This window comes from Rhinopithecus roxellana, chromosome 7, assembly GCF_007565055.1.
Source record: "Rhinopithecus roxellana isolate Shanxi Qingling chromosome 7, ASM756505v1, whole genome shotgun sequence".
Classification (NCBI taxonomy): domain Eukaryota; kingdom Metazoa; phylum Chordata; class Mammalia; order Primates; family Cercopithecidae; genus Rhinopithecus; species Rhinopithecus roxellana.
In genome coordinates, this window is record NC_044555.1 from 111742452 (window position 1) to 111767214 (window position 24763).

The window sequence follows — 24763 nt, forward strand, 5'->3', positions numbered from 1 at the left end:
TATGGAATGAAGTACTGATACATGCTACAACGTGTATGAGTCTTTTAAACTTTACGCTAAGTGAAAGAAGACAGTCATAAAAGGCCATATATTGTATTCCTTTTGTATGAAATGTTCCAAATAGGCAAATCCATAGAGAGACAAAGTAAACTAATGTTTGCCTGAGACTGGGGAAAGGGATAAGGTGTGTCTATTAATTGGTATAATTTCTTCATTTAGCGTGATGAAAATATTCTAGAATTACACAGTGGTGACGGTTGGACAGCCTTGTGAAATATACTGAAAACAACTGAATTGTACACACTTTAAATGGATGATTTTAACATACGTGAACTATATCTCATTCAAGCTGTTTTAAAAAAGGAGGAGGTAATAGATAATGGAAAAGTGGTCAATAGCCTGAAATATGAAAAGGTCCAAGAGTATGGCCATGAGATTGATCAGGCTGAGAAATAGAAAAATATCCTTACAGTTAAAAAAGGTCACAGAACTTGAGACCAGTTTTGTTGGATGGGTCATCTTCAGGGATTCTTAAGTTACCAAGAATGTTAACATATGAATGACAAACTCAATGTTAGTGTCTTTGAGAACAAGGAAAATGACAAAACACTTACTAATTGAATCATCTAAATGCTGCATCTTGGGCTGCCATCTCAGGCTTTTCCCTGTTCACCAGCAAAAGCATTCTAAGAATATTCATGCATGTATTCATACATCACACACCTTAGTAATTAGATGCATCTCTCTAAATGTAACGTGTTTAGAGGCATAGTCAAATGAAGAATTTTTCCATTTAATATTTATATTTCTCATGTTTAGTTTGTTTAAAGCAGTAATTCTTAACTGATTTTACAATGGCCAAAAATTTGCAATATGTGTTTAAAAATTATAAAAATTTAAAAACCAAGCTAAATGCATAGAATTAACTAAATATTAACTTAGGCATAGAATATTCTTAAAGGAAAGCAAATCTAAGTTGTCAAAGAATAAAACAAGTGAAGCTAAGGTGTCACAACTGCTAAGGGGCTGGTATTGTTGTATTTGTCACTATTTCTGATAGTGATTCCTTCAAAGGAGATTGCATTATGAGATGTTGTGAGTGAAATGTAAGAACTCTATGTAATGAGAGAAGAAACAGTAAATTTAAGGTATGTGAAAATAATCCAGTAGAGAAGAAAAATATGTCCCCTTAGCTCAGATTGCAATCTGACTGAGCCGTTGGGATTAGTAACACAAGCTGTCTCATTCCCATGGCATCAAGCTGACTCTCAGAAAGAGGACTGCTTTCTGGTCTTGCATCTATTTTGCTTTGGTAGTCCCAGGACTACAAAACATGACAGTAAAATCACTCCCACAAGTTTTCCCTGGAAATTCATGAATGAAAAAGGCTTGTCAAAGGATTTCTACTTGTCTATACATTTTGTCTGCCCCAACCTCAACCCAAGCAATACATGTATTGTGAAAAAGGAAAACTAGATTTTTTTGAAAGGTAAGTAATTATATGGGTAGAACTGCTGCTAATGAGTTCTAGAACATTCCAAAATAAAAAAAATAATGCTTTTGGTTTGAGTTTTTGCTATCCTGTTTCTAATATATGTTATTTCTTATTAAAGTAGACACAGAATGGGAATTTTTTTATATTTAAGACACTGGACTTTCTATAGTTAATGATTATTTATTTCAAGCAGTTTTAAAACATTTATTACAAACAGCTTTATGCTATTAAATATTCATACTGTGAAATTTTGAGGAACTCTCAAAAGCCTGTGTACAACTCCTTATTCTTTCTAAAGAAAACCAAAGGTAAGAACAAAATTCTCTCTGCACAATAAATAACAACTTCCTTGCAGTCCCAGAAAGACTCAGCATACATCACGGACAAAAGTAAATATGTTATGAAATAATGGCTAATTATGATTCTCTGTGCCACAGATGGTTTTGCACTGCCACTTGAGCCTACATCAAGTCTGTCCCCCATGGCAACAAGAAAAAAAGGGGGGGGGGAAGGGAGAGTGCAGTGCAAGAATTCCGAGATTAATCATGGAAAGTAAATTGCTATCTCTGTAACAATAACAATGTGGAGGTGTTGTTTCTTTATTTAATGGCCAAAAGGGAGAAAAAAATTGGTAAAAACTGTAAAGTTGAATTTCCCCCCCGCCAAAAAATTGAGGGATATAGAAGTGGAAATGCAAAAGAAGGGAGAATAAAGAAAAAAAGATAAAATAAGAAAGCTCTTCCAGGGGTCAGTATTTTCTATCATCTCAAGAAATATTCCTTCAAAAATGTAAAAGCAATTTGCTTGCAACAACAGAAAGACATTGGTATCAGGAATTTGGAACAAATGATTAAGTGCATATAAACTCATGGTTTCTGACTTCAGTGGTGGGTCCTCAATGCCTCAGTGCTATTCAACAATCATTTTTCTTAAGCTCAGATCAGTGGTTTTCATAAGCATTAGCTGGGAACTTTCGAAAATATTCATGCATAGATCCCACTCTTGGATATTCTGATAGAATTGGTCCAAGTGTAACACAAAGAATGGAATGTTTTAAAGGTCCCCGGGTAATTCTGATGGGTACCTATGACTGAGAATCATTATCTAATTACAATCTAGGGGTCAGCAAGCTTTCTGGGAGGTAAAGGGACAAGTTATTTGGTAAATAATTTAGGCTGTGTGGGCCATAAGGGCTCTGTTGCAACTATTCAACTCTGCTGTTGCAGTGCAAAAGCAGCCGTAGACAATAAGTAAATGAATGGGTGTGGCTGCGTTCCAATAAAACTTTATTTTCATAAATAGGTAGTGGGCTGGATGTGACCCATGGCCTCAGCTTACCTACTCTTGTTTATTAAACTGTTTCCACTACCCTTGCCCAAAACAGTTGTTCCCACCCCTGTTTACCTACAGTTACCCCCGTACCTTTGACTTTCAGTAGGTGACCTCTTATTCTACTTTAATGGAAAAATGCAGATCATCTGATAGAAAATTCTTCTACTTCCTTGTCTATCACTTGCAGACTCAGTAAACCTATGTCTGCATCTGTCTTCATCTCTTTGTCTCCTATCATAGATTCAGTGTCCCTTCTTTTCAAAATGAATGTAATTCTTTCAATTATACTTAATTCCATCACCCTTCCATCTCTTCTGCAGCTCCACTACATAAAGAATACCATTTCTTATGTCTTTAATCACTCCCTTTCTATTTGTTCCTTTCCTTTCCTTAACAAATATGTTCAAGTGATATCCTTAACCAAAGAACCCTTAGTCTTCCTCAACCCTGTATTCTGCCCTAAATACACACCCACCCTTCCCTTCCCTTAGAAATTCTATACCTGTTGCCTCTACTTCTCTCATCCCATTTACTCCTCAAGCCACTAGAATCCGGCTTCTGTTCCTAATATTCCACTGAAACTGCTTTTGTTAAGATCACCCACAACATATGAAACATTTCACATTCCTGACTCTTCTTAAAACTCTTTCCCCATTTAGTTTTTGCAATACCATTATATCTGCCATAATCAGTTATTCTTCCTCTGCTGGTCACTTCTATGCTGTTATTTTCTAATACTATTTGACAAGCTCTCTCCTCTTCTTATGCTACATATTCTCATAATTATTTCCATGGCATCGACTGCTACCTACATGTGATAACTCCCGAGTCCTATTTCTAGTTCATGTCCCTTTCTCAAGTGCTAGGTCATATTTTCAAATATCCCTTGAAAGCTATACTCAGGTATCTTCCTCAAATCTGCTTTTTTCCCCTTTATTTCCATTTGGTTAATAGCTTCACCATCAGCCCAAATGCCAGAGGCAAAATTCCCCCTCTCCCTCATGACCCCTGATAATCCACTGAGCACTGCTGTGAAGACTTTTATTAAAATTCTCTACCTGAAGACACCTCATTCTCATCTATGCAGTGAATGGCGACCATACATGTTTTTTTTTTTTTTTTTTTTTTTTTTTTTTATTATACTTTAAGTTCTAGGGTACATGTGCATAACGTGCAGGTTTGTTACATATGTATACTTATGCCATGTTGGTGTGCTGCACCCATCAACTCGTCAGCACCCATCAATTCATCATTTATATCTTGTATAACTCCCCAATGCAAGCCCTCCCTCCTCCCCCCTCCCCCCTCCCCATGATAGGCCCCTGTGCGTGATGTTCCCCTTCCCGAGTCCAAGTGATCTCATTGTTCAGTTCCCACCTATGAGTGAGAACATGCGGTGTTTGGTTTTCTGTTCTTGTGATAGTTTGCTAAGAATGATGGTTTCCAGCTGCATCCATGTCCCTACAAAGGACGCAAACTCATCCTTTTTTAACCATGTATGGTGGTTCTGCTTTCCTTCCAAATCCAATCAGCCACCAAATCCTGATGACTCTACCTCTAAAATATTTCAGTAATTCATCTCCTTTTAGCCATTCCCACTGCAACCGCTTTTTAGGCAGACTATAGTCATCCTTCACCAATTTTTTTTTTTTAAAGTTGCCCACAACAGTAGCCCCTCACCTCCTTTGCTTACTTTTGCTCTCTCTTTATGTCATTGTCCTTCTCTTTGCTAAGAGACACTTTGCAAAGTTGCATGTAGTATTTCTGTAGTAGAAGTGCCCTGGTTTTATGCAAGGGAAGAGTGATCCTTCCTCTTTGGTTGCTGTCTCCTCTTGATGAAACATGGTATTTCATTAAGCTTTTGATCTCAGCAATATAAGTTGCTGAAGTTATTAGGAGAGAACTCCATCCTAAATAGTCTGGGCACCACACTTTAAATAAGATGATAACAAAATGAAGTGCCCACTGAGGATGGTGATCAACTTGGTGAATGGATTCCCAGCCACAATCAATAAGGAGTAATTGGAAGAACTGGAAAATTAATTCTAAAGAGGATTCTGATTTATGTTCTGGAGCAGACTAATTTGGATATTCTTTCCATATATGAACTCCAGGATCATCAATCAGGCATATTTCCTCCTTAACAAAAACATAGTTCCTTTTCTCTAATAGAAACACTTACTTAAGGCTTCTTTTTTCTTAACAGGACATACATGCAAGGTGTGCCACATTTGGGTATATATTGGCCCACCCATCATGGAAAGGAAGTTCACCAATCTATAGTCCTCATTTCCCCTGGGAAGCCTTTCTTAGAAATGAGCTCACATTGACATTTACCAGTTTGCTGGAATAATGATTAATTTGAATGGTAGGCTATACATTTTCAATATTGGTTCCTTAAGTATAATGTTGAATGCCCTAATTTTCTTGAGTGGGGGCACCTGACGTAAAACCCAAGTTAAATAATTTTCCACATTCTTACTTAAATATTATTTCCAAAGTACGTTCTTCAATTGTGATGTTGCAAAATTTATATTTAGTCAGCTTTTCTCATCAGGGCACCATAACGGTGACTGCAACCCATTGAAATTCTGGATGATTTATCAGTAATTATTTCCTATGATATCTGGCATGTGCTTTCTCAAAAGTATGCCCAGTATATTCCGTTTCCTTATCATGCCTTCACAATATTTTCAGAAAGCATCTATTTTATTAAAAAACCTACCTTTGTATCTGGTCCGGTTGAGAGAGTCTGTTGAGCTACAGGAAATTACTTAAAATTAAATTATCTTACCTTAGTACACAAATCTAAAATAAAATCCCCTTTCCTATCTTTTATAGTAGCACTCTAGTATTAAAGTGACATATTTCATGAACTTTGCCATAAAATCACATTTTTCATTTAGTAAAAAGAACAAACCCCCCATATTTATTAAGCAATCAGACTGCTGAAATTGCCTGATAGGAATACTGATAGTGACGAGGGTTTGAGTTATATGCTGATAATTATCTTTTTTTCATCATCTTTTATCATAATATGAAACAAACTACCTGATTTACCAAATAAACAGGCCCTCTGTGGCCTTACTCTTCTCCCACCTCTTTCCCATCTTGGCCTCTGCAAAACAGGGTTATGATATGGTTTCCACCATATCTGCCAAGAGTCTTCCTGCACACCTGGCTTTGAAAGAAATTCAGGAAACAAGCGAGCAAGAGTGGTTAAAGGTAGTGTTTCACTTGAAGTTCAAGGAACAGATTTCTATAGTCATACTAATAACCTTCTTCAAGACTTGCTAGTAAGACGTTCGACAAGCAATGTTCTCCATTTTAAACATTCTTTTCCTTTATTAAAATACTTGAATTCAAAACAAAGATTTAAAAGTATTCATATATTACGCTGGGTGTGGTGGCACACGCCTGTAATCCCAGCAACTTGGGAGGCTGTGGCAGGTGGATCATTTGAGATCAGGAGTTTGAGATCACCCTGGCCAACATGGCGAAACCCTGTTTCTGCTAAAAATATGGAGTGTCACCACTGCACTCCAGCCTGGGCCACAGAGCAAGACTCTATCTCAAAAATCATAATAAATAAATAAATAAATAAATAAATAAATAAATAAATAAATAAAGTTAAATTAAAAATTCATATATCAAATAGTCTCCTATAATCTGAAACTAGATCTGCCAATAAGAATAAAATCTTAACCTTAATACTGTATCATTTTGCTTATATCTAAATGTCAAAATTTTTTTAAAGTTTAATTTGGCCCCATGTTCCATACTGAATTTTAGTCTACATTCTTTATACATTCATCTGAGAAAAAGTTCCATTTTTCATTTTGTTCACTCCGAAGTTACAAGAAAAAGACAAGCAGGAACTTATAGGTAAGGAAAGGTTAAATAGTGCTTGTATTGAAAGCAGAAGCAATCAGGAATCCTATTCTAATCAAACTGAAGATAAGAAATAGAACTCTAGAAACCCTTCAAGAACTGATTTTCATTTCCTCGAGTTGATCTGAGGGAGAGACCTCATTATGTTTTTTTAGGAGTAAACCTGGATAAACACATGTTCAACTGAGTTATGGAAATGACTTTCTTTCCCACAGCTGCAAGGCAAGGCAGCGAGACAGACCATTATATGCTACATAAAATGACCCAAATGACACTATATTAAAAAATGTTCAGTGAATCTTTGATTATATACTAAAATGCTTGCTTCAAATAATTGATTGGTAATAGATATATTTTTCACAGAAAGTTAATCTGTCCTTTCAATGAAATATTTCCATCAACATTCTTCTCCTCATCACAGAAATCTGTAATGATAACACATATAAAGCACATTTTCTTTCATATCGGATGAAAACTAGAATAGTCAAAACATGCACACAGTCAAAGGCTTACCGAGGTGTACAAGTATCCCTCACTGTTCATTGCCAAGTACAGCTTGGTTTGAACTCCTTGGATAGCCACCACTCGCAGACCCACAGGGATGAGGTTAAACAGAGCTGAAATTTAAAAAGAACATGAAAACAATGTCACAATTCTGAATTTCAGAACTTTTCAATGTTTCCAGCAGGACTGTCTGGTCCTCCAAAAGTAGTGTGTAGTTGGTGAGGGTATGCGTATATGTCTGTTTATGTATACATACATACACATACACACCCCCACAAACATACCCACACACACCCCAAGGCAGACAGATAGGGTCTCATTCTTCCTTTTAGTGTATTTAATTTCATGGTTGCAGCCAGATAACTGGAGCTGTAACTACATATTATTTAGTAGCCTGGAGAAAATGGAAGGCTTTGGTCACAATTTCATGGTTTTTACAGTGTTGGAGGTGGGGAATCTTGATGCTGCTGGAAAGATACAGTCCCAAGAATTGTTCTGTACATTAAATAGTGTCATTATCAACAAATTAAGGTTTTAAACTGCTCCCCAAGATAACTGCTGAAATTCTCACAGTCATATTTAAAATCTACCTGTTGGGTAGAGAGTCATTAGACTTTTAGAAGAGTCCAATGCCTTTATCTAAATTATCTGTGTTATTCCGTATAAAAGAACCCCAAAATAAATCCAGGTCTTGTAAAAAGAATAAGTCATTTTGTAGTCCTATGTTTCCAGAGTAGTATTTCCTTTTTTTATTTTTGTTTTTTAATTTTCGAGATGGAGTTTCGCTCTTGTTGCCCAGGCTGGAGTGCAATGGTGCGATCTCGGCTCACCGCAACCTCCACTTCCTGGGTTCAAGGGTTTCTCCCGCCTTAGCCTCCTGAGTAGCTGGAATTACAGGCATGTGCCACCACGCCCGGCTAATTTTGTATTTTTAGTAGAGGTGGGGGTTTCTCCATGTTGGTCAGGCTGGTCTCGAACTCCTAACCTCAGGTGATCTGCCTGCCTTGGCCTCCCAAAGTGCTCGGATTATAGGCGTAAGCCACCACGCCTGGCTTCAGAGTAGTATTTCTTAAAGGATCAACATTTTCCAAGATTAGAATTGAGAGGGCTCCTAGCTTTTAGTCTCCAAGAACAAAAGACATAGGAATAAAAATAATGAACTTAAAAGAGGTTTATTTTATTATTTTATTATTATTATTTTAGCAAAATAGTTGCACGTGGGCAGCCAGTTGGTGCCAGTGAGGACTTCATTTCTCCATTTGAAGATCTGACTGCGTGAAACTTACACCCAGGCTTTCCTCACAACCACACACCACTCACTGGAGACAACTAGTGGGTGTCCTCCCACTACCAGCTGTCTACTCCCTCCCACACTGTGAATAAAAATAAAACAGTACATTTTTAAAACGTAGTGCTTGCCACACACATCTTTTGAAAATAGCCTGTGCACCTTTCTCTCAGGAGTCGTAGACCAATGTTGATGATTTTGCCTTGTTTTGTAAGTTTATTGAGGATGATAAATCAGTCTGTTATGGTTTCTGTGAACAAGAATGTAAAGGAGTCACCCTGTGGGTAAGAGTAGTTTTTCTGGGATCACTCATCTCTGTGCATATATATTCTGCTGCAGTAGGTGGGGTAATATGGATGAGAAATACTAATGAAGAACTAAATATTCCTTGGTGAGCCTACAATGTATCGTTCCTTTAAAACCAGGGTGTTACCAAAGAGGAGCTAGGACATATTGTACAGTTCAAAAGACAAGTGTTCCTACCACATGCCACTGATGGCACTTCATTCAATACTCATCAAATTAAAAGCTGTGCCCTTCTGTTATGTGAGGTAAAGGAATGTAATTGCACAGATTGCAAGCCAAGATCTCATGCTATATTTGACAATGCAATACACAGACAAGAAGTCTGACATCTCTGAGCATGTCATGTGTTTGTCATATCCCTTTCTGTTGAGGATATCTTGTTCACAGCAGGTGTTCAACACCCATTTGTGGATTGATAGCAATCTGTATGGTGAAAATATGATACTATGTTTTTGAAAAGTAAGAGATCACAATCCCATTTATATAAAAGTTCATACTTGAAAAATTCTGAGATCTAAAAAACTAAACCAAAACTTCCAATATGGGGTTGGTTTAAAAGCCATATCACTACATACCACTTGACAACTATAATATCAGTATATGTTTGACACCTAGTTTAGTCATAGTAATAAATGACAGAGAATGATAAATTAAATTCAGAATTATTTATAGAACTGCATTTTTAAAAATAATATTCTGAACTTTCTCAGTGCTCTTAATGTGGCTTATAACAAGCACAAGAAAGAAACAGAGAGAGATTTAAAAAAACTGATTTGATTTTCACCATGTTCTCCAATCACTCTGACTCAGGTTTTAATGAGCAATGAAATGTCTAAATTTCAAACATCAGACAACAGAAGGAGGAAGAGAAGAAAAAAAATCAGCAATCCATTCCTGTGATTATTTAATCTTGAATAATGGTATTAACTATATAGCAGAACTATGTACTTTTCACTATACACTTTAAATTTCCATGAAGTCTGGCCGGGCGCGGTGGCTCAAGCCTGTAATCCCAGCACTTTGGGAGGCCGAGGCGGGCGGATCACGAGGTCAGGAGATCGAGACCATCCTGGCTAACATGGTGAAACCCCGTCTCTACTAAAAAAATACAAAAAACTAGCCGGGCGAGGTGGCGGGCGCCTGTAGTCCCAGCTACTTGGGAGGCTGAGGCAGGAGAATGGCGTAAACCCGGGAGGCGGAGTTTGCAGTGAGCTGAGATCTGGCCACTGCACTCCAGCCTGGGTGACAGAGTGAGACTCCTTCTCAAAAAAAAAAAAAAAAAAAAAAAAAAAAAAAAAAAAATTTCCATGAAGTCTAATTAAAAAACAAAAAACATGACCCCAAAATAAAAACTTGATGAGAGTAGCAAATCTAGAGATTGACTGATCATACTACTACGATCTTTTCATTTCTTTAAACATTCAAGATAGCTCATACACTGGGTTGGTTTAAAATATGTCTAAAGGGACAATCTGCCCAGATAAAAACGCAAAGAAATTATATCAGGGGTGAGCTTAAACCAAATAAATATCTTCCTATGTGCTTTTGTTTCTCTATATCTGGTATCTTTCCTCATGGATTTAAGATATTATTTTGATCAGGATAAAAATATTATAAATATGAGAAAAAAGTTAACTTCATTTATGTATTTAAAACACATTCATTAAATACCTAAAATCTCTTCTTCCATCTCAGCAAAAGTTTTGAAGAAGTATTTAAAACATAAATGTGCCTGTGTTTCTTGTTTGTTCTGTTATGTCTGCATAAAAACAAACACCTTCTATTTAAAGGGCCACTTCATCAGAGCCATGCACCTAGTTGTCACCCAGTGTTTGCTGAAGGCAACACTGAAGCCATGCTTCTTCATCAGCTGGCCAAGGTCAATTGCTCAAGAGAGAATAATTAATAAAAGTATATATTAATGTAGGTTGGAAAGGCAACATGTTGAACTGATAACGCTTCTGCAAGTTTGAAGAGAAAGGGAAAACTACTCTTTTAAAATGTCCTTCCTTGCACCCAGGGCGGATATAATAAAACTACTGCCATGGGATGTCTATCATCTTTTCCTTTTCAAGGGAAAATACATAATTTATAATGGCTGATTTCCTCATGATGAGATTTTATTGAACTGAAATGTATCATTATAATACATCTACATAAGGTAAGGTTAAATGCATAATATCAAACATATGTTTTCAGAAATGGATATATCTGTATAAATGTGAATTGATTTATCATGACATTGCTTACCATGTCTGAATAAAAACAATGCAATTCAATTAAATTAAACTAAATGAGAAAATATGCTGCAAATAATGAAGGTTAATAAAAATAAGAAGAGTAAGAAAAATATAAACATAGTATCATGAATACATATTAAGGAAATATCACATACATGAGTGATAGTTGAAAAAAACAACGTGTATTCTCGTTATGCACATTTAAAATAATTAAACAATTAATACCAATAAAATGGCTTGGTTTTAAGGAAAAAAAGAATAAATTTGGATGGCTGGTCTTCATGCTATATCAGTTTAATCATTAAACCTTCTTGTTTCATGATGACTTATGCCCCACCATATCCTCAGTGGCAAAGCTAAGCTAACTCACTAGCTTCTGGTCACTCTTAACATCAGGAGCAGATCCAAGCTCTACTGACTTGCTATTTCTATTGAGATACTTTCCATTTGTATGCATCATGTTATGACGATACTTACCTTTAGTTGACTTACCTCTCTATTTTAATCTGCCTAAATACAGATTCCTGTTATCGGGCTATGTTCTTTAATGGTCTTTCAATATCATTAGTAGTACACAGAGATGCCATGCATACCAGTCAGTTATAAGACAACCAAAGGCAGAAGCTATGTATATGTAGGAACTGAAGAGTAAAACCTACTGTATGATTTAAAGCTCCACAGTAAGAAATGGAGCCTTGATATATGTGTGTGTAGTATGTGTGTGTATCTCCTAAAATGATTACTTAGAGTGTGATCTTGATGAATTTGGTATATTGCCGTTAATAGGACACAGCACATGAATTGTCTATTTTTTTTTTTTAATTTCCTTTCAGGAAACACATGTGCACACCAGCCCCAAAATATTTCTTCTCTGATTTGTACCCAGAGATGTTAAAAAGGGGAAAGAAACGTGACTGGATAGGCTCACTGGCAGCTAATCATGAACTTCCCTTCAATAATGCTCAACAGACCCATTTTCCTGAGGCACTCTGGAAAGCAGGGCAGCTTACATCCCCTAATTCCTTCCCCAAATATCAATTTGCACAATAACTTACGGGAATGTTTTATTGCAGATCATCACTACGCACTAGTGTCTGTTATTTGATTACAGTAAAGCCCTCTAGTTACACTTGCCCTAATAGTTTCAAATAGAAGAGTGTGCATAAAAGAACAACTAGGATTCACTATAAAACTTTAATATCACAACAGTGACTTTTGCAAAACAGTGAAGAACCATTTAATATGAGGTTTTTGTTCATCCTCCATACCAACAGAGCTTTCTTCAATGGTAATTAAAAGTGACTTCCTCTTGAGGTTATAGATTGGCCATCCCCCCGAAGCATTCCTAAAAGGTGGGAAACTCTTTACAGTTATTGGGACCCTCGTCAATGGCATTGCTGTAGCCATACATCTCTTAAAAAGCTGCAGAGTACACTGCTTAGCATTCAGACCTACTTTCCTTGGCTATTTTCTCAGCCGACAATGGGATTATTACTGGGAAATTATCAAAGGGTTTGAGAAAAATTCAGTAGTTGGAGAAAACAAAAAAAAAAAAAAAATTGTGAGAACTAGGTGTTTTAGCCTTGTGGAATATTTAATACATCTCCAGAAATCTGTATATTGCAAGAAAACATCAATTATCATTGAAGAGAAGCCTGCGCTATTTGTGTTTATATTTTTATTACTCCAAATAAATAAAACACGTAATTAAAGGTTATGTTACATCTTGGAATCACCTTCCTTCAATAATTAGAAATAAAACCCAATTATTTTTTATGTGTTTCTATTTTAGGCCCACCATTATAGTCTCCAATTTGGTCTTAAACCATGGTTAAAAAGAAAGAACTAAAAGAAATCCCTTTACCCACCTGTGGAGGTATCTCAATGTTTAAATTCCACTAGTCTCAGAGTTATCAGTGTGTGTGTGGAGCAGGCAGCAGAAGTGAAAGCTTGTAATGATGAATTTTCGTGGTATGAAACTACTCCTCTCTCTTGGGTTAAGACCGGTTCTTAAGAGTAGAGATAACATGCTATTTCTGGATCAGTGTGTGGGTGAGTAAATTTTCTGTGGGAAAAAAAGTAATAAAACCCAAAGGATAGCCATAAATCTATCTAGATTTCCATGGAGATGACATTTGGATTATTCTTCAGATGGTGTCAACATTATTTGCCCTAGTTTACTATCTTAGATAGACTCACATTCAACTTCCTTTAGGTTAACCTGTGTAAACAGGATTATGTAGTGTGATTATATTTTTGCATTCAATTCAGGATTTAGGAAAGCGTATTTATTTTTAAAATAAATAAAAAGAACAGAATGTTAACAACATACTGGCATATACTATTTATTTCGCAGTCACTTACTGTAAGTGCTGTCCTCATCTTTGGTGCCATCAATGGTTCCATCCGCCTGCAGCTGCAAGTGGTAGCCTTGTCGGCTGTATAGCTTGGTAACTATACCCTTAAGCTGAGGCTCTGCAAAGAGAACAATGGTTTGGATCAATCGATAAATTGTGCCTATGTAGTTGAAAAGACTCGGAATTTCAATTTCTAATTTCAGTTACAAATCTTAATAGAATAAGTCAAACTACACTTTTTAAGTGTCTGAAAGTAAGAAAACAAACTCCGAGTTTCAGAATAAATTTCCAAACTAAAGAAACATTTTATTTCTACCTGGAAACATTGGTAAAGCTTCTGAAAGTGTCTATAGTTTCTGACAACCTGTCCTTTGGTTTATAGAGGGGAACTCTATCTCACTGAGTATTTGTAATGGGATGGCAAATGGCTATTATGCCTCTTGAAATTGTGCTACTTTTCATGTGAAAGAAAAAGGAGAAATACAAAGATAATTCCAAGTTGTTTGCCAACCAACCAAGGACCAAAAACCCACTAGCAAAGATTTCCTTCAGAATGACCACAATTTGAATAAATAATCTCCTTTATTCTAAGAAGGTAGAAAATGCATAAACAACCTGGAACCCCATTAAGGAAACTGTATTTGGAAAATTGAGCCTTTTATACCAAAAAAGGGAGGAGGGAGATACAACAACCCATGAACACATCTTGTCATATTAATTACCATGAGTGAAAATGTGTGTGAAAAGAGCAGCGTTTTTGTTGGTGGGAAGGAAAAAATCAGTGCACACTAATTTTTCAAATTTCATATCAGAAGTGTGATTATCAAAAATATGAATTCTTAATTAAAATTATTTTCAATTATGAATAACCATAGATTAATCAAGTGTCTAATTTACCAGTAACAGCCATGTTATCCAAAATTTTCTTTTACTGAATACAAACACCTGCGCTGAAATAATATTTATGTGATTATTCGAGCCACATAATCATTCTTTGCAACCACTTAAGCCTTTTTTGAAACATGCTTAATTTACAGTTAATGCATTAAAAACTTTGTGCAAACAGAAAACGTTATGTCTGCTTTCCCACGCCAGGGTGTGTAGCACACATAAATGGAGAAATAACAGATCGGTGAGTCTTATTTTTTGTTTTGTAATATTTATCTAGTAAAAGGTAGAAAAGAGTGTAAAAGATTCGTTTGGTTGAGAATGGCAAATAAACTGCATGCTCGCTTGAAGGTCTACCTTGACGCAACCTGACACCTAGAGCTGAATTTCCAGTCGCTGGAATATCGCGCTACTCGTACCACCGAAAACGTTCAAAAGCACCCACAGTCTGGCTATGAGTTTAAATTCCCTCTTCAACACCGCATTTTAGTAGCATGTAACCAATTATACTAGTCTAACCAAATCTCTAAGCTCTTTGCAGCAAGGTTCTAGAAATCCCCCCTCCCCCCGCCCCAGCAAACATTTCGAAGCTGCACCACAAGTCAAGTCTGTCCCCAAAAGCTTAAAAGTAATCAAAGAAACGCAATGCCTAGACAGCAGAAGCCCACGTCCCTTGGAGGTGGAAGCTGGAGGGGAAGGGTCTGACAGGTAGAGATAAAGGTAAGAGAGGGATTCCCCAGGCTCTCCTGGGGCGGGAGGATGGTGTCTGCCCAGCTCTGCGCCTGCAATTTCCACGCCACACACATCATAGCCATGTCTGGGTCACGCCTGCCCACAGCCCACCGGGCATGCACATATGTGACATGTCCGAAGCTGAGGGCAAGCCTCCCAGGGCAGAGTATGCCCCCAGGCTCTGCGCCTGTCCCAGGGCAGTTGCAATGCAGCAAGCGTGTTACTGTTACGGAGGCAAGAAAGCCATCGTCTTCCCACGCACGCACACAGGCTAGGTGGCCTCTTCTGCACAAGATGGGCCACCGACAAACTCACCTACGCTACATACCTGCTCCCCACCGCCCCCACCTCACTCGTAAAGTATGGGGAAAAGAAAGCAAAAACCCTTTCCGACCTGGTCTTCTTCTGCGTCTCTTCTTGGAGCCGAAGAGTTTGACCCGGGAAAAGACATTTAACTTGTTTTTGTCGCAGCTGGTCTTGCCTTTGCTGGGGCTGCTGACACACTTGCAGGCGTTGGATTTCTCGCGCTCGCGGGCTTGCCTCTTCTGACGGATGAGCGAGCTGGCGATAGCCGCCGCCATGGCCACGACGCCCACCACCACCGCTTCTTTTGCTGCCCCTCTGTGGGTTCACCTCCTCCTCCTTCTCCTCCGCTGCTCGTCCGCTGTCTCGCGACTTCGCCGCTTTAGTCTCCTTAGCCTGCGTTTGCCCGGGCTTCTCCGCACTCGGGCTTCAGCCAAGGAGGGGGCTCAGCATGCCGTCCGAGCTCCTCCGGCGGCGGTCCGGCTCCCGCGCGGGCTGCTGGCTGCCTGGGTCGGAGTCGACGCCACAGCCCCGGGCCGGGATCGCGGGCGAGACTGGCAGGCGGAGGCAGCGCTGCGCGACTGCGTGCGGTCGGCCCCTACGCCCCGAGGACACTGTGCAAGTCCAAGTGGCTCGGGTCGGAGTTTCGCGGCACCCCCCGCCCTGTGCCGCGCGGAGGGGGCCAGAGGAGGAAGGCGGGCGGAGGGAGTGAGCGCGGGCGGGAGACAGGCCGGGAGCCCGGGCGGCCGGAGGGAGGAGGGAGGAGGCAGCGCGCGGGGGAGCGCGCCCTCGCCCTGGCCCCTCCGAGTCTTCCACTAGTCCTTGCAACTTCTCGGCGTGATAATCGGGAAAAGTTGGCCCGTGCCAGCTTTCCGACAGGGATCAAACAGGTAATGGCCTCGCATCTTCGCTGTTGCTGCTGCTCTGGGCGCGGCCCAGTCGCAGCACAGGAATTCAGCCGCCGCAGGCACCCTCCAGAACAGCGCGACAGCCTCCTTGCAGCCCCCTCCCGCGGCGGCCCCTCCCTCCCGGAGCTGAGCCCGTGGGCTCGGAGCCGCAGGCTGCCCCTCCCACCCCCACCCCCCAAGTCCCCGGCAGGCCGTGCCGGCTAACACCTGTAGGGGCTTCCGCACTGCCCCATCGTCCAAATCCTTCTCCCCTCCTTTTCCCGAAAGGAGCTTCGGGAGGAAACAGTGATGGAGGAGGAACCGGGATGAGGTAGTTGGGCTGACGGAGCGTGGGTTTGCTTGGCATTGGGGGATGGCGTGGTGGGGGTGTTTCCTTAGTGTTTGAGCTGACCAGATTGTGCTCGGGCTGGAGCCCCTCAGAAGTTCGCCAGATCCCTGCCTCAGGCTTGGACGCACCAACAACCCGGAGAACCCTCACACACCCGCGCGGAGGTATTTTGCTTGGCGACACTTGTAGCCATTCAGGAGAGGAGGCCAGAGTCCCCAGACGGGTTCAGCACCAGCGGCAGCAGCAGAAGCAGGCACTGCAGAGCTGCGCCCGCACAACACGCTGCCACCCAGTGGTTTTTGCTGACTTTTCATTTCAAGCCAATTTGTAGGGTCCAAAACCTGTTTTTCCTCTACGCCTCCTTATCTGTCCGCTCAGATTTGGGATTCAAGCAGAGAGCTTGGGTCGTGTAGCATGAGCACTACGTGTCTGGGAAATGCAGAGTCGAACCCCTCTATTTAAGCCGCGGCCCATCTCTAATCTCCTAACTTAGTTTTTTCTGCTCCTCCAAAATCAGGCAGACTCCCTCCCTCCAATTCAGGAACCAGTCTGGCTTTTCGCTGGCCTCACTCTATTAACAAGTTCTGTCCTCTCCCTGCGTTATATTTTATTCTGGAGGAAAAGAAAGAAGAGGTTTTGAGGCCAGAAATGCAGTGAAGAGAAATGGCCTATCTACATCCCTACCTTCAAACAGACACAATTATTTGACTATTTTATTTGATTTCTGAGGTCAAATAGGAAGCAAAATAGAGCAGCTCTACTACCTGGCAGCTCTACACCGTCTTTACTGAACTCCTGCATGGCACCCCCATCACCTCTTCTCAGAACTAATGTAGATGCAAAAGCAGATGCTCAGCTTATCTTCAGACTCTGGCCCTTTTTTCCTTGCCTGACCGTCCAACAAACACGCTCGGACTCAGCAACGCTGAAATGCTTTCAGGCTTCCTAGAACATAAGAGCTGAATCACTGGACCGTTCTGTAGATTCCATTGCTTCACAGGGGAAGCTGTTGCTACCCCTCCTTCCACTTCTCCCCAATCTTGAAATGTCTCTTGCTCCATCAGAAGCACCACTGTGTGTCTGCAAGGTAGACTGGGGTAAAGGTTGCAGTGGGCTGAGACTGATAGTTACAGGAGAATGATGCCAAAGGGTCTGACATTTGCCACCTACTGTTTTGTGCTTTTGGCTTTCCCAAATGAAAAGGGAGGACAAGGTAGACGAGAGTTTTAACACCTCAAGTCTATTCAAGTATCCACTTCTTTAAACTTTGATTCATGGGGAAAAATAAATCCCTGATGAATGACTGGTTGATATTGATTCTGAAGAGTAGGAGGCTACTTCCTAGTTCAAAATGTATGTGATTGTTGTTTAAATTCCAGATACCATGAAGGGAAATATCTTACATAAAGAGGGGTCAGGAGAAGCTTTGATCGGGCCCAAATATTTGGGGTGGGTGATGAACAGGTACAAGTTCTCTGCTATTCTCTTCATGTCTTTACCTTTTGCTGAGCACCAACCCCAAGGGCCTTTTGTTCCTACTCTCATTTCTGTGTTGGGATCCTGACCCAGATCAGGCATGCAAAAGCTAAAGAAGGATGAAGTTCTGATTCAGGAAGGGGATAGACCTTAGAAGGAGAGATGGTATTGAGAAAATCATAAGGGCTTTCCCACACCCTTTTTACTCCACTTCTCCTCTCAGATAGCCCTCACTGTTTGCTTCTGCCAACACCATTCATAAGGTATTTTCAGGATGCCTGTAGAATTATTGATGTGGCCACTCTGTGGTACATATTAGAGGTAAACAGACTCCGAGAAGACTTCAGGAATATATAATAAGAATGGCGGGGGCATTTATTACAAATTTGCAAACACAAACTGTAAATACATCCTTTTGGTTCTAACTCCTGTCTACTCCACATGAGCTCATGGAACCACTGGGCCAAAGCTGATAACCAGGTGATTCTACACATGTTTGTAGATGTCTTTCATTGGTCTAATCCTTCTCTCCCTGATTAAATTGTATAATATTGAAAAATGAAGAGTATGGGGAAGGGGGAAACAGACTCTCCCTCCATCACATGTTCCTGCCAACCCACAAAAGGTGTTTCTGTCTTTTTATACCCTGCCCCCCTTGAATCTTCTGTCTTCATGAACAGGAAAATGCATGGCACGTTATCAATGAGACTTGAGAAGGGGGCATCTCTCTGTGATCTGTCTGCCTACAGACCTCATTCATTCTCCTCTCTCTTCTACTAAGAGAACTCACAAAGGTCTGTGACCAGAGGGTAAATTCAATCTGGGGCAGAAAGTGAAAGAAAACCATTTTGAAATTGGGTCCAAATCATATTGCTCAATGAACTTAACCATTCATAATACAGATATTGGCCAGGCGTAGTGGCTCACGCCTGTTATCCCAGAATTTTGGAAGGCTGAGGTGAGCAGATCACCTGAGGTCAGGAGTTTGAGACCAGCCTGGCCAACATGGTGAAAGCCTGTCTCTACTAAAAATATAAAACTAGCCAGGCATGATGGCGCTTGCCTGTAGTCCCAGCTTCTCAGGAGCCAGAGGTTGCAGTGAGCCGAGATCAGGCCACCACACTCCAGCCTGGGCGACAAGAGTGAAACTCCACCACACACACACACACACACACACACACACACACACACACACAAAAGCAGATATGTTCGTGTTTTCCTAACTCTCATGTCTATTTCCCAGGTGCTTAAAATTTCAGAGACGAATGTGAATATTACTTTCAAATCTCCAACAGGAAACTATGCCAAAGTCACATGTATCTTGAGAAAGTATAATGAAAGAATTGCAGCCAATCCTAGAGAAGCATATTTTGCTTTTCTTTGCTGTCCCACTGCCTTCCTGGGCCAATAGTATGACATTTGTGTAGGGGAAGTAATAAAGAATTCTCTTTTGACACCTATTTACGAATCCCTTTTTCTCCTGTTTTGATTTGTTCCTAGCAGTTCACATTGTGCCTTTGCTATGGAACTTCCTGGATCTCCTTCATATTTGTAAATTTCAATTATCTCTGCTTATCCCTGGTGGTTCAAACTCTTCAGTGCTCTATTCTAATGTAGGGTCTATTCTCCTTTGTTTCTCCCAGGTGTCCTCTCTCCCATTGCATTGTCCACCAACCTCTTTTTTTGACCATATTCAGAAAGAAAGCATTCTTAGCTTCTTTTTCTAACTCAACTCCTAAAGAGTTCTATAGCCTGGCAGGCTGGAAACATATGTTTTAGTCCTATCTCTGCCACTAATTGGCTGTGTGACCTTGAGTATGTCATTTCTCCATATTACAGACCTCAGTTTTCCCATCTTTAAAGTAATGCTTAGACAAGATTGGCAGTTTTCACTTTGTATTCTTCAGCACTCTAAAAGTAATGAAAAGTAATAAAAGTTCCCTCGCCAATGTTTCAACAGTAGATTTCATCTATTTTAACTCTTCTCATTCAACTGTTTATTTCTATTTCTCTTTTCATCTGTTTTATATAGTGGAGCGCATTGTATGATTTCTTATGTAAAAAATAAAAATGAAAAGATTCTGGTACTAAAAACAAAATGTTTGGAAACCTCCAGATGATATGTTCCTTAAAGTCCTTTTGGCTCTGGGAGCCTCTGATTATTTTTCCCATATGTTCCTGTTCCTACTTCTTTATCTTCCCCTCTTCGTACTTCCCATCTCTCTGTTCTCTTCCCACCCTATGAGAACATAAATTCTAAATTGGATTCCAAGGAAAAATGCAAAAGTCCCTTTGATTCCACTCCTCGTGGGTTCACTTGAGAACTAGGTTTTAGCATTCTTTTCAGAGAGAGGTATGTGAGTTATCTGGGCATAGAATGCTGATCGTTCTCTGCCAATCTCTTTTGGCAGGCCTCAGAGGAGCTGTAAGGAAGCTGAGGGGACCTGCTCTCAAGAGGCATCTCCAGGAGAGAGACAGAAACCCAAACAGATGTGACTGTGATGAGTAAAAGTGAGAGAACTCAGACAGCCTAATCGGGAGCAGCCTCAGTCCATTCTGAGCAGAAAGGAATTGACTGTCTTTCTGAAATTCTGAAAATGAGAGGTTTCAAACACCCTTCTTATGTGAAGATAAGCTCACTCAGAATCACTTGCCAGTTTGTTCTCCTTCTACACTAACAGTTCACCAAAATATCTGAGTGGCAAGTTACCAGGTCAAGGACTGATGATGAGCTCAAAGAAAGGAAACGTTGGCAGATTCAAATGCACCAAGGTCGAGTAACACTGGGATCTCCCCATTCACTAAGTAAGGCAGCAGAGGGAGTATTTATGAGATAAGGCAGCCAAGTACCACCTTTTGTAGTCTATCTACAAAGGCTCAGAGAAACAACTGGATAGAAATACAAATGAGGAGATTAGAGAAAAGCTAACAGAATAGGCTCTTTTCAGCCAGTCAGGCACAGTGGCTCACACCTGTAATCCCAGCATTTTGAGAGGCTTAGGCAGAAGGATCCCTTGAGCCCAGGAGTTCCAGGCTGCAACAAGCTATGATCCTGCCACTGCATTTCAGCCTGGGTGACAGAGTAAGACCCTGCCTCTAAAATAACATAACATAACATAACATAACATAACATAACATAACATAACATACCATAACATAACATAAAATAAAGAAAAAAGAAAGGAAGAAAAGAAATAGACTCTTGACAGTTAACTCCAGGAAGAAAAATGCAATTTAAGGAAATCTTGTTAGTGTCACACTAGAATTCCAGGTAAAGAAAGAGTGACTACTATATTCTGTTACATGCCCTGACACATATATTAGCTGGCAAAGATTAGATCATTTACGGGAGTTAATACTTCAGAAACAAAGGTCTCCAGAACCATCCTTTTAGAAACTGATTGGCCCTCTGAATTGCATTTAGAATGAAAATCCACAAGACCTTAGGCTTGCATCACACTAGGATGGTGGCTTGGTCTTCATTATGTCCTGTCTCTGAGATCATTCTCTAAATACTTAAGCTATAGAATTTACTGAAGCTACCTTTGATTTATATTTAAAATCAATTGAGAAAACACTGATTAATTCTGATCCTTAAGAAGAAAAATCCTATCACCCACATAAAAATTTCATTGTTCAGTCATAATTTATGAACATTAAAGCCATAAAACGCCCTGATGGTATTAATCATGTCCGTGAATTCAGCACTTCACCATTTAATTAGCCATGGCAGCTGCAACATCGAGAGTTCAAGGCCTCTGATTACCTGCTTGGCCATTTAATCAAGAAAACCTGGAGAGAAATAGCAGCTTTCTGGGGTGGAGGTTTCTCTCTTAATCTTGAGGAGAGAACACAAGGAAATGAGCTTAAGCTTTAATATGTGGGGATTTAAGTTTGGTACAAGGAAAACATTCTTTTCAGAGAGGGTTGTTAAATACTATAATTGATTGCTGATTTTTCTTCTATAAAAGCTTTTATGAATACAACAAAAACCTTTTCTATCTAGGTGGGTATGTGGGTTGATTTTCATTAAGACTATCATTCTGTCATAAAAACTACACTACGAATTGTATAACCATGACCTGCCACCACGAAGTAATCACAGGGAAAGTGGAAAGGGGCAGTAACACCATTATGAGAAGGCAAAGGTTCCCTCTGATAGGACATGGGGATTGCTAGTGCTTTTGTTGTTGTTTTCGTTTGTTTTGTTTTTTTGAGACCTGGTCTCTCTGTCACCCAGTCAGGAGTGCAGTGGCATGATCAGCTCACTGTAACTTCTAACTCCTGGGCTCAAGCCATGTCCCACCTCAGTCCCCAAGTAGCTGCAACTATGGGCACATGCCACCACATTTAACTACTTTTCTTTCTAAGGCTAAGGTCTTTCTTTGTTGCCCAGGCTTGTCTCTATCTATCTGCTGGCTTCAGGTGATCCTCCCACCTTGGCCTCCCAAAGTGCTGGAAATTACAGGTGTGAACCAAAGCACAAAGCTGATTGTTAGTGCTTTTGCCTTTGGAAGATCATACTGGATGAACCTGGAGCATGTGGATCAAGGCAGTCACATTCATTTCCTAAAGTTTCTCTCATCCAACTTGCAGATAACACTTTGTAGACACAATAAATGTATTATTAATCAAATGGGTTGCTTCAGTGGTGACAGAGTGTCTAGAGCCAAGAAAAGCATCAGGTTCTCTAAGTGAATTTGATTCTGTTTTACTCAATAATATTTGAAGATCTTGAAGGAACAATTTCTATTTTATGAACTAAATGATAGCTAACAAACATAAATGAGGTGTTTCTCTGGTGAGACATTTATGGCAGCCTAAAAATGTACAAGAATCAGAGGCAAAGTATCTGTAACACTGGGTTCATTTCTTGCCCAGTGAACTAGGTAATCTAAATGAAAAGCTAGGGGAAAAAATGATGGAGGATTTGAGGCAAAAACAGACAACCTAATTTTTCTGGATTTAAGCCAATTCAGGAAATAAAGTTACTGGAAGGTGACCTAAACTCAGGATTTGAGGAGAGGAATGCAGTGTGGGCAAATGATCTAGTGTCTGTTACTATTTAGCATATGGAGGCAAGATTCACAACCAGCATTAAGGAACACTGGTGGATTTCCTACTTGCCAATGGCACTGTTTTACCCCAATTTCCTATCAAGAATTTATATTTCTTAAAGCAACACAGAGGTAATGGGAAAATACTTTAGTGTTCCCTCAGGATTAAGAGTCTTAACACAACTCTTTTCAGACACTGACCAAGATTTGGGCAGAAGAACCTGGTATATTCAGAGAAAATACTATCCTCCATATTCTGAGGAGATGAAAGACAAGTTGTGCAGATGCCCTAGATGAAAGAGTTGTGCAGATGCCCTAGATGATTTTTAAGCTGTCCCCTCTGCTTTAGATTTGTTTTTCCCAAAACTGGGGTTGGAAATGATGATAACACTCAATAAATACTATGGTTATAATTGGACAAGCAACTTGTTAAGTGCTATAACCTTATTCCCTTTAATCCTTACAACAACATGTAAGGTACGTATTATCATTATTGCTGTTGCAAAGGTGAGGAAAGTGAAGCCTAGAAAGGCGAAGTGATATGATTATGGTTTCCTGGCTAGTACATAAGTGGAAGTGCAAGTATTTAAACTAAGGATCCTTAGCCAAAAAGTACAATTTATGTGTACAAGGCCAGACCTTTAAATACCACTTCTTTCCTCATTGGCAGTGGGTCTGGAATTTGGGTTGCTCAACAGTGGTGTCTGGATGTGACTATCTTTTTGCTTGGGGGACTGAACAAGATGAAATATAGCATGATTTTCTAATCAGTTTTTTTTCTTTTAACAAAACTGAATTATGAAATAAAAATAATACATATGATCTATTTCTAGTTATAAGCACAGTTCATAACATTCAATAACTTCTTACAGCAATATTTAAAGAAAACATTGCTAACTTTCTCATGAAAATTATAGGACTATAAATCACTACTTAATGTTATTCTTTGTTTCCTAGTCCAAGAAATAGTTTGACACTGGAACCTGCTTTGACTCAGGTAATCTGGGACTTTGGAATGCTATGAGACCCAAAGGACACTTCCCGGCCTTTCTCTCCATCACTACTTAGCAGAGACAAGAAGTTAAAGCACTTCAAACACTCAGTTCTTTTCATATAGGAAAAACTGGCTTTCCACACTGTAAGCTTTTTTTGTGCCATCTGTTTTTAACTACAGGAAGCTTGAGTTCAGCCAAAAGAGAGAAAAATGTTATACACAGTGTATTCACTTCCATACTAGGAAGCCCATGACTATCCTTTTGTAATTAGGAGTTTCTCCAATATCTATTCTAGCTAATTTGCTCTATCTTTTCCCTTCTGACAAACAGTTAAAAGTACAGTCAACTGACTGAACTTATTTAGCAAGTTTTCTTGCAACCACTGAAGGCCTCAAGCAATTTTAGAGACTGATTTCCTAACAGGAACCTTGATGCTCACCTAAAGATTTCATTTTAGAGAAGAGATCTGAGGCAAGAGAAGTTAAATACATTTGGCTTGGGCCATTTGTTCATTTGTTCATTCATTAATTTATTCATTCAAAATTTACTGAGAACTATTTGCCAAGTACTGAACTAAGACCTGAAGGATACAAAAATACTAATAGCTCTAATGTATTGAGCACCAACTCTCCTCCAGGCACTATTCAAAGTACAATAAATCAT

General features: G+C 39.7%; 1 protein-coding gene and 1 long non-coding RNA gene across 5 annotated transcripts in view; one reads left to right on the forward strand and one right to left on the reverse strand.

Moving 5' to 3' along the window:
- The window catches only part of FGF13 (fibroblast growth factor 13), a 588095-nt gene that overhangs the window by 62821 nt on the left and 500511 nt on the right, over positions 1-24763 (reverse strand). For 3 of the 4 annotated variants that reach the window (XM_030934641.1, XM_030934640.1, XM_030934642.1), the window contains 2 exons: positions 13421-13531; positions 7232-7335 (listed from right to left, as the gene is read on the reverse strand). In XM_030934641.1, coding sequence (XP_030790501.1) covers positions 7232-7335; positions 13421-13531 — 215 coding nt within the window. Of the gene's footprint in view, positions 1-7231; positions 7336-13420; positions 13532-15427; positions 16272-24763 lie in introns of those variants that run through there. The other variant, XM_010356231.2, reaches the window with a different exon arrangement.
- LOC104656567 lies at positions 16701-21153 on the forward strand. The gene is made up of 3 exons (XR_747145.1): positions 16701-16736; positions 19292-19377; positions 20460-21153. It is a non-coding gene; the product is annotated as an uncharacterized LOC104656567 (long non-coding RNA).